This window comes from Pistacia vera, unplaced genomic scaffold (genome assembly GCF_008641045.1).
Source record: "Pistacia vera cultivar Batoury unplaced genomic scaffold, PisVer_v2 Contig1427, whole genome shotgun sequence".
Classification (NCBI taxonomy): domain Eukaryota; kingdom Viridiplantae; phylum Streptophyta; class Magnoliopsida; order Sapindales; family Anacardiaceae; genus Pistacia; species Pistacia vera.
This window is the reverse complement of record NW_022195497.1, coordinates 1-10,308: the sequence shown is the minus strand read 5'-3', so window position 1 is coordinate 10,308 and position 10,308 is coordinate 1. Positions and strand designations below refer to the sequence as shown.

The window sequence follows — 10,308 nt, the reverse complement described above, 5'->3', positions numbered from 1 at the left end:
TTATTATGATTCTGGAGGGATCTGGACATATGTTTGAGTCATTTACTAGTTTGAGTGGGAGAACTGAGTCCGTCTATTTTGTTATTTTGGATATAATTTTGAGAATGATATTGGATAGTTGAATAAACAAATATTATAAAATAAAATTTAAAAATTAACAAAAAAATCTCTAAATTTGTTAATTTAACTAAACACCTCAATATATAAAAATTTTATAAAATAACAAAAACATTTCCATCCACCTATAGTGCCAGATTCCAACCACTACCGTCAGAATCTGGTTGAAAAATAGCGTTACAACACAGACCAATCGGATCTGTCGGGTAGGGCATCGATATGGCCTTTTTTGGTTAGATCCACCATGGATCTGGTCGGAAAAGGCAAAATCTACTGTTGCAAAAGTCCAGATCTGGCCATCATCTATGGCCGTCGCTGACGGCCAGATCGGTGAATTATCGACCAGTTCCGGCTACCACTGACGGTGGTTACTGGAATCTGGCAAGTATGGGTGGGTAGAGGTGTTTTTGTTAATTTTTAAACTTTTTTTCTGGGGATATTTAATGAAATTAATAAACTTAAGGGGTCTAAAAATAATTAAAAAATATATACTAATATTTCTCAAATAACAAAACAAACAAGTATTTTGGGAATATAAATAGAAATAATAAGCCAAACGAAGCCGATATTTTTATCATGGCTAAAGTTTCAAAACTGACACTTTCCCTTCTAATGTTAAGATTTGGTAGTAAAATTTGTTAACGGTGCCCAAGCTCTTATAAATCACATGCCTATACTTTTTTTCTTCCAATGTGAGATCCTAACATTCTCTCATGCTTCGTGACCTAATGTCCATATTGGCCCACTCTGAACAGCTTCATTTTGAGTAGCCTACTCTTCTAGGCTGCTCTTTCCCCTAGTTAGTAAATACGTATTTTATACGCATATTTACGTACTTTTTAAATGACTGTCGAATTATTTGCGAATTATTAAAACATCCGCGAATTCTTCACGAATTATTGCAAAAGCAAAAAAAACTGATTGAAACGACGTCGTTTTGGTGGGGGAAGAAGAAATCATTGGGCAAGGGAAGAGATTATTCGTGAATTAACCACCATCTCACGCCTCCCCACTTCTAGCGTAGCCCCTCACTGAGTACATCCCCCAATGATTTTCATCCCCGCTATTGAATTTCAGGATTTCTTTCATACTTTTTTTCATTTGTTGATTCTGATTTCGATGGCTGATGATTTTAGTTTAAAAGTGTTATTTTGGAAAGGAAGGTAGGCTGGGTGGCCACTGGGGATTCATTGGAAGGTGGAGGCGCTGGGAAGGAAGGGGTGAGGGTCCATGAGGTGGTTGGGCTTTGCGGAAGTGGGAAGAGCTGATGACGATTTGCGGCAGCTGTGCGGTGTGAGACAATGAGAGTGAGTCGGTGGGTGCTGGTGTGAATAAGTGATTAACAAAATCCTTTTATGAAATTATTTTATTTATTGATTAATCTCATATTTCAGGTTGCATTGTAACACTAATATTTTATATAGATTTGTGAGACAAGTTTGATTTAATATAATTTAATGGATTAATGGGAAATTAAAATTAGTTACATTTAATATCAAACTTATCAAGTTTTAAATTAGTAAAGAATCATAACTAAATATTGTGTTTGAGTCTGGAAACTATAATTTGAATATCAGTTATATAATGTATATTTGTGTTATTGGTTAATTGAATATTTTACATTTGAAATGCTATATTGATTTTAACTAGGTAATCCATAAAAGTGTTTAAACTAAGATTGATATTGCTGTATTTTTCAAAACATATTATTAACAATACACCGTACTAAACCCGTATATACCCATACCGTATTTTTTCCGTATTCGAATTTTATAGCCAAATTTTTATAAACGTATTTTTTAACGTTTGCTGTATTATACCTGTAAAATTCCCGTACTGTTTTTTTACCGTACCCGTATTTACTAACTAGGCTTTTTCCCAAGTTGCCTCTTTGGGAACATGGGCTTAGGCAGGGTTTGGCTTTAATACCATTTAATAGGAACCCACTTCCAAATTGATAAAAATTGAGCTAGGTAATGAGCCTTTGATAAAAATTGGGATAGATAGTGATTCTTTTGTAGGCTTGAACACCCCCCCTTGGAAGCCGGTTTTTCAAATAGAGTTTTATCAAAGCCTACAAAAGGATCACTATTCACTATCCACTCCAATTTCTATCAAAGGCCCCTTTATCTAGTCAAATTCTTATCAATTTGGGAATAGATTCCTATCAAAACTGGTATAATCAATGTTACGATTAAAATATCTTTTATTATTTGAATCCAAATCCTAACTTGAAAAAAAAAAAAAAAAATTTAAAATAAATAATAATTTGGGGCGGAGAGGTGGGGAAGAAAGGTAAAAGGGTTTGATTTTTTTTTTTTTTTTCAGTTTATATATAAAGGGAATGACATAATTATCCTTCAAATTTTTTTGAATTTATCACTACGTCCTTCTTTAGTTAAAGTTAATTGTGGATGAGTGAGAAAACGTTGTTTTGAAACTTGACGGGTGGAGAAGTGTCGTTTCACCGAACCTTGGGTGGAAAAATGTAGTTCTCCCAGTTTGAGTACTTCAAACCTGAGGCTCTCCTTATTGATTTCAAGGTTCTTTTCATAAATATAAATGCACCATGCTATCGTTTTTTGTATGATCTGCATTGTTTAGTTTCCTTTGACATTTCATATAATTATATTATTTTTTTCTCACCTTTTTACTTATAAATAAAGAAAAAATGTGATGAATACATATCAATAGCTAATGTTCATTCTAATAATAGCCCTGATGAATTACAAAATAACATGCAAATATAAGCTTCTTAAGTTGTATTTATTTATGTGACAAAATTGTATATGTATAGGGCATGGTTTTTTTTTTATCTAAAATGATTAAGAATACTGAACTAATTTCAACCAGTGAATTCTCACGAGATAGAGTAGTATTTTTACCTTCGATGTCCAACTCAGTGCCTTCACTGGGGATGCAGTTTTGACTTGCAATGGAAATCCTCCATGTTAAGAGTTGTCCGAGTGAAAATTCTCCTGGAATTTCGTTCAGAAAGGAGCAGGCGATGAGCTGACAAGGTTGAGACCTATCGAAAAGTAACTTCCATATGGACAGCGATGGTTGTTGTAACATCTTGGGAGGGCTTCAAGCTGTCGAGCACTTTAAATAGTCATCGAATTTGAATCCATATTAGAGCCCTGACATATTTTTCCATCTTAAACTGTCACAAGGGAGACCATGTTAGGAGATCCCAGAAAAGGATTGGAACAAAAGCAGCGTTTAAAAAATCTTCCCTTGAAGGAAATCATTACCAGATAGAGCATGATTAGATGGCATCTTTTTAAGCAGCTGGTATTGATTCATAGCAGGTTCTTCGGCAGAAATACCAGGGTCCTGAAGCCAAGAGATAATTCTTTTTGCAGAAGGCTTAGTCCCAGAGATAGGGAGAGTTTCAGACACAAGGCCAAGTCAGTGAGACAAGTAATTGAAATGGCTTTGACATGCTCAACAATGCTTCCATATATAACTCAAGACACTGATTCTATTGAGAATGCACAGGCTTCACATGTTCAAATTCAAATCCACGGTGTCCATCCTTCATACATGTTGCAAAGATTATCCACACTTGATGCCTGCTTGAGCAAATAATCTACCTGCTCCGCAATACTGATCTCCCTGTAAAAAGTATGAAGAAGGTTTACTGTTACTAAATAGTTCATCCAAGACCCATTTCAAATTTACCGCCAAAAAAAAGCAGGTACCTGTTCTCAACAATATCTCTACCATCAAGTTTCATCTCAACACGCCTTAAGACTGATAATGCATAAGCATTTTTACCTATACATAACCAATAATTACAAATCTCAAGTTAATATAACAGCAATTGTGATTCAAATAAAAACAATCACAGTACATGCACTCACTCATGCCAAACAGTAAAAACTGTGGAAATAGTCACTGAGATTGAATCTTTTTAATTTTTTTTTCCCTCCAAGGGAGAAAATATGGAGGTGGCAATGGGACACCATCAAACATCTTGAGATGTTGATAAAAGATTACCATTATTTATAAAAGTAAAGCTGAGAAACTTACAGGCTAATTTAAAAAAAAAAAAAAATTCATCCAACATAATTTAATAGAAAATTACTAGCAAAAGAAACACAAGCACAGTCTGGTTGCCAGTGCCAGTACAGGCAAAGTTTTGGTATATGGTGTTCCAAAAGTTAATATTCAAATTACTCATAGACTTTTTAACCTTAAATGAGTATAAGTTGATAAATAAACGACTAAACTCCAATTATAAGTACCCTATTGACATGATAACGTAAATGATATCCTATGTTTTCTACTTTAGTCAAAAGGTCTGAAACCCTAGAATTCCATGGTGTTAAAAAATTACATTCAGAAATATCTTTTTTTTCTTTCTTTCTTTCTTTCTTTCTTTCTTTCGTTCTTTCTCAAGGAATTAAAAGTTCAAGAAAACAAATATTAATACTCCAAATATAAAAAGATCCCATACTTACCCCTGACAACTCGGCTAACGGTACGTGCATTAGGAATAGAATCTTCATTATTTTCCTCGTCAATCTTAACTTTGCTTAATGAGGATAGTTCGTCTTCAACTCCAAAAGCCACCTCTGACTCCTTATTCAATGGTTGCGAACTGCCTACAGGCACACTTGCAGCTTCATCACTTTGAGATTTCACAGCTTCCAGATTTACATTTGGTTCATTAATACTTGACTTGACAGAACCATTATCACTATCGTCCACATCCAACGGCCAAGAGTGTGATTGGAAACCAGTTTGTGAAGATGGAATAGAACTTGGCTGATACTTGTCCTCCCCATGTGAATGTTGTCCCATCAATTCTGCTGGGTTGTTTAAGTCTGGAAGACTTGCACCACCTGAGGTGACGCCAGACTCAGAGCTGCTGCCATAGATGCTATCTGGAGGAGATATCCATCCTTTGTCTTGCAAAGAGAGTCCAATAACACCAAGAAGATCATCTTTGGTGCTCTCACTATCAGATTTGGAGAGCTCCTCTCTCTCTTTGTCATCAAATTGGGAAGTATCAGCGGCAGCAAGATCTGGCCTTGACAGACTAATTCCTTGTGATTTTACTTCTTGGCTTTCTCCTAGTCCTTCAAGAGCCTACATAGAGAGAGATAATTTTTGTCACTTTTTCCAATTGCAATTATCCAAGTGTATAAATAACATGATTAAACTCAGAGATGGAAATTTACTTTATGAAGATTGCCAGCATGGAGACTTGCAGTTCGCGCAAGCCTTGTAAGCATTGAATATAGTCCCTTTACAGCAAGTGTAAGTGATGGAAGCAAGGGCTTAAAGATCTGAAATGCCTCCCTCACTCTGAGGCAATAAGACTGATATATAGCTTGTCCATGAATAGGAGAAACTTCCATCTTGGTCTCTCTTTCACTAGTCATAGCATCTGCCATAGCAGCCACATCTTTGGACAAAACAGATTCAAGCGGAAGAAGGATGGAATTTGCCTGCCCAGAGATAACCGAAATCAGCAGATATAGTTGTAAGTCTAGAGCAAAACCTATAGCCCCACACTCTTGAAAGAAGTTTCAATTCTATGAAGTATGAAGATTGGAAAATGATTCACCAGAGCTACACCAAAACCAACACAAGGAAGCACACATCAAATAATTAGTGAGTTGAAAGACAAGGAAAACCTTGGAAAGGTCCTCCATAAGAGAGCGGTGTACAGCAGCAGCCTCCTTCCCCAAACTGTGGACATCATGCAGGTCTTCAGTTATTGCCAGAACCTGAAGAGAAATACAAAAGCATTAGCTACATCAAGATAACAGATAAAAAATATTAAATATTCCTTTAGTTACAACTCAAAAGTGACAACAAAAATACCATCAACCTGCCTCATGTGAGAAAGAAATAATGTATCCCACACCCAAAGGGAAAACCAGGATAAAAAGGAAAAGCACAGCAGTTATAGCGGCACTTGACCAGATGCAGGGATGGCAAAGAAAATTGCTATCTTAAGACTTACAAAAACATCAATCATGCTGATACATCGAAAAAATACTACAACAGCAATCATTTCCAAAAAAAGAATCATCCGTACCGGCCGACTAATGAGTTAAGATAAAGATAATCTGAGTTCAGAAAACTGGTATCAACCACTGAGAATTACCTCCAAGCCAACTAATATCCTTAAAATTATAAGAAAAAGAAAAAAAAGATTTGTATGTTCTGAATTTTTTGCGCAGATCCTAAGATTTTGGTTGATATTTCCAGGCCTTTTTACTCTTGTACACATCTGGTTTTACTATATTTTTAATTTTTGGATAGGTTGTTCTCTTCATGTAATGCTTTTTCCCACATATAAAGTCTATACAGTTTCTTAACAAAAAGAAAAAAATTTCCACATATAGAGCATACTTCTTCAAGCATGGAACCAGATTCGGAGGTCAAAGCAGTATGGCTCCTTGATACACGACCAAAAGCAGATAGAGCAACACTGGCTTCATATGCATAATCCCTCATTGCAAGAACAGTGTTTTGTAAATCACCTGCAGTAAATAAAATTGTATAATAATAGCACTTATGTATGTATAAGCAATACACAAGTGTGTGCCTATGTTTGGGTAAGACATGATAATATGCCAGTGTAAAGGTTGCAAGTTAATGAAGGACATGCCACCTGAAGCTGACTTTGCTTTAAGAGAGGCAATGCAAAGTTCATTTGTAGCGGAGTATAAGCCATTAGAAGCAGCTTCCATGCTGCTTTCTGCGAGCTTCCACTCTTGTTCGGTACCTAATACAAGAGCATTAAGACCATACATTGACCACTATATAACCATACAAAGCATTTTTAACGTATTTTTGTATCATGGCAAACTCACATGTGAATGAATGATAAGCAACCTCCAGTTTTGTTAGTGCATTCAAGTAAGCCTGCTGCCATGTCCTTCCATCGCCACCACCTCTCAAGGGATAAGCCTCTCCCGGAATCTGAAAAATACCATCTCTTGACAATTCGAAATCCAATATTGACATGCATATTTTGACAATATCTGATGCCTTTTCTCTAGCTTCCCATAGTAGTTGCCGACGCCTCATCAGATGGTCATGGAATTCATGTGGAATTCCTGAAGTCTTGGTTGAAGAATTTCCAGTGGAATTTGGCCCACCACAAGCCCATCCCATTGCTCTCTCAAGCTGCCCTTCTGCGGTGACAGAAGTTCGTTCACAAGCTTGCAGGCAGTCAATCGATCTAGCTGTTTTTGACGCAGCAGACTGTATAGTTTCCAACAATTTTGGTCTGCCGAGATTTAGAACAATCGGATATATTTTATCATCATTGGGAAAAAATCTCTGATATATTATCCTGCTATTATATGAGGGTGTCAAAACATCATCATGCATCCACTCCATTTGGACAATCTCTAGGCTAGTCTTGAGAAGAGCCTCCCTGAGCTCATTCACCTGCCTTTTCATAAGAGAAGCTGCTGATCTTGCTGCTCTAGCTGTTTCATGTCCATTACAATATTCCTCAAGCATTAGTTGGACCCTTCTCACAGCCTCAGTTTCCTTTTTGACTTCCTCACCTGTAATTTCCTTTGTTTCCTCAGCCAATTTCTTCAAATTCTCAATTTCTCTATCTAACGAACCCAATAAACTAGGAGCAACTCGCTCTTTCAAGTATAGACCAACATGTTCTTGAAGTTGGAGTTCAAGCTTTTTCTTCACAACATTGAACAGCTGGTCAAATCCTAAATTTTGATCAACCGATGATGCCACATCATGTATGCATGAATCAAGAAAAGAATCCACTATACCCATTTTCCAAATAAAGAAAGAGTGGCTGCTCAAAAGGCTACCAAAATTCCAGATACATTCAGATATTGAGCGCCCAGAACTCATCAACTCTGCTAATTTAGGGATCCCATCTGATTTAGAATCAACAGACCTGAAAGAGGTTAATGTTTTATCAACTGATTCCAACTCAGAAAAGGGCTTAACAAGTGTGGTCAATAGTGCTTTGCTTCTCAAAACATGTGGCTCCCTAAACTCTTCAGCACCTATTACAGATTGAAAATGGCGCTCTGAAGAAACCAAGACATTTCTAATATCAGCTTCTTGCTTCATGAGAGAGGTATTTCCCATGTCCCTATGTTTCCAAGTTTGATGGAGTCGGTTCAGCTCTGCTCTACAGGCTTCTTCTTGTGAGGCAAGCTCCTCTGCCTCTTCCCAAGATAGATGATCCCTACCCTTCACAGCAGCTTCTTCAAGAGCCAATTTCTGCTCAGTAATGAGACCAACCTTGACAAAGTAGTTCTGTTCTAGTTCAACCAAGGATGCTCTCTCTAATTCAACCTCCACAAGCTGTTCAAGTGCTGTATCGATGGACCCCCTCATTTGTGAGATTGATCCGAATGCGTCCATAACTTCTGAATTGAATGAAATAGCAGATCTCATTACATCTGGTAGAACAACTTCGGTCATTTGCCCAACCAAGTTCTTACAGGAAAGTAAACTGGTTTTGAAGATAGAGGCCCAATTTTTTTCAGGATGATATTTTGAACAATCTACATCTGCATCATCATTAGACATGTCCTTGCCAATAATTTGCCACAGTTCATTCACAAACTCTGCCACAAGTATACACTTCTCTACTTGCTCTTCAGACTCACAGAAAATAGTTCCAAAATCAGATCTCAACCTATCGCTTCCTCTCATTACCCCAACAGTGTCACTAAAAATTTCAAGGACCCTACGCTTGACCTCCTCATACAGATTGCTTACAGCTATATTCAGAACAGATAATACCCTTTCCTTGTTCTCTTCCTGAGCCCCCTGTAACATGGCATCTTTTCTCCCATCATATTTAAGTTGTCCAGATTGATGTGAAGAATTAGCAAATTCTTTCCTTAAAAGATTTGCAGACTTCATATACTTCATGAAAACAGATAAAAAACGATCCTTAGCTTTTGATTCAGTTTCTGAGCCAACAGAGTTAACTAACTCAGCACACTCTTTTTCAACTTTTTCTATCTCCAACCCATACTTTTCCACTTCCAAGACAAAGTTGTTCATGATTGCATTTGATAGAAACAATATTATCTCCATGTATTTTCACAATGAGTTCAGCAGCCTGTCTTCTAGCAAGAGTGAGGATATCAGCAGAAAGAGCACTAGCAGACAATTGCAGAACTTGTGCCCAACCATGCACTGCACTGGTTGTAAGATAATTTAGAGGATTCTTTGCAAGGCAAAAGCGTATGCTTGGAGAGCAACTGAGGCAGATGAGAGTCCCTGATCCAGTTCAGCTATTAGCTGAGAAACTTCCTTATCTATATCATGGCACTGTACTTGAGTGGGCTCAGGAACTATAGTGAATGGAACCCAGCAACAAGAACACCAGATGTAAGAGATAAAGCATCTGACAGACCACTCAACTTTATGCAGGTATTTATTTCTGGGATTAGGTTACTTCGTAAAGCATCAAGGACCCTCCCATGTTGCTCCATCCAAGTCGTTGCTTCTTGAGCTTTCTCAGCTATTAGAGCCTTTGCTTGTGCAAATTCCCAAGCCTGAACTTCAAATGATGCACGGACTTTCTCTGAATTACAAGTTGCTTCAGCCACAATTGTCTTCGCAGACGTCTCACGCACAATAAGGTTAGATCTCTCTTGGTCAGCCCGATAAAAAAGCGCAGAGGCAAGCTCATATTGATTTAGAACATCAGCAAACCTCTGGAAAAAAAACTTTTGAGTCAATGAAACTCCCAGTATATAACAAACTCAAAACTTATTTATATCCTAATAATTGCTGGCAGTAACTCTTAATACCTCAAGAGCAGATTCAACAGCAGGTTCCGATGCCCAATAATTGCTGGCAATAACTCTTAATACCTCAAGAGCAGATTCAACAGCAGGTTCCGATGCCCTAATGTATGAAATTTACCTTTCAAGTAATTTTCTTTTTTTAAATGGAAGGGTAAAATGGTCAATTTATATGTATTTCGAGATGTGGCCATTGTAAAGTGTAAGGGGTGATGTCATTGAAGAGAAATAAGGGTAGAATGGTCATAAAGTTGATTGATATGGTTAAATGGCGTAAACGGTAACCAAGGGTATAATGGTCTTTTCATACAAATCCATATGTAATAAGTATCCATTAAAGTGCACCAAAGGTAAGTTAGTCATTTATCTAATGGGATTGCTTAATTGTTAAGTGTTTTAAAGAAGTCAAATG

The 10,308-nt window shown here is 37.1% G+C and overlaps 1 protein-coding gene across 1 annotated transcript; it reads right to left on the bottom strand.

The window, feature by feature from the left end:
- Positions 1-2,864: 2,864 nt before the first annotated feature.
- Positions 2,865-9,999, bottom strand: LOC116123512 (the record flags this gene model as incomplete). The annotated part of the gene is given in 13 exon segments (XM_031409273.1): positions 2,865-3,280; positions 3,372-3,735; positions 3,822-3,897; positions 4,584-5,214; positions 5,307-5,576; positions 5,766-5,858; positions 6,490-6,620; positions 6,752-6,865; positions 6,954-9,132; positions 9,134-9,312; positions 9,315-9,455; positions 9,458-9,806; positions 9,966-9,999. Coding segments are annotated over 12 exon segments (4,297 nt in total), but the record flags the coding sequence as incomplete, so codon positions are not given.
- Positions 10,000-10,308: the final 309 nt, after the last annotated feature.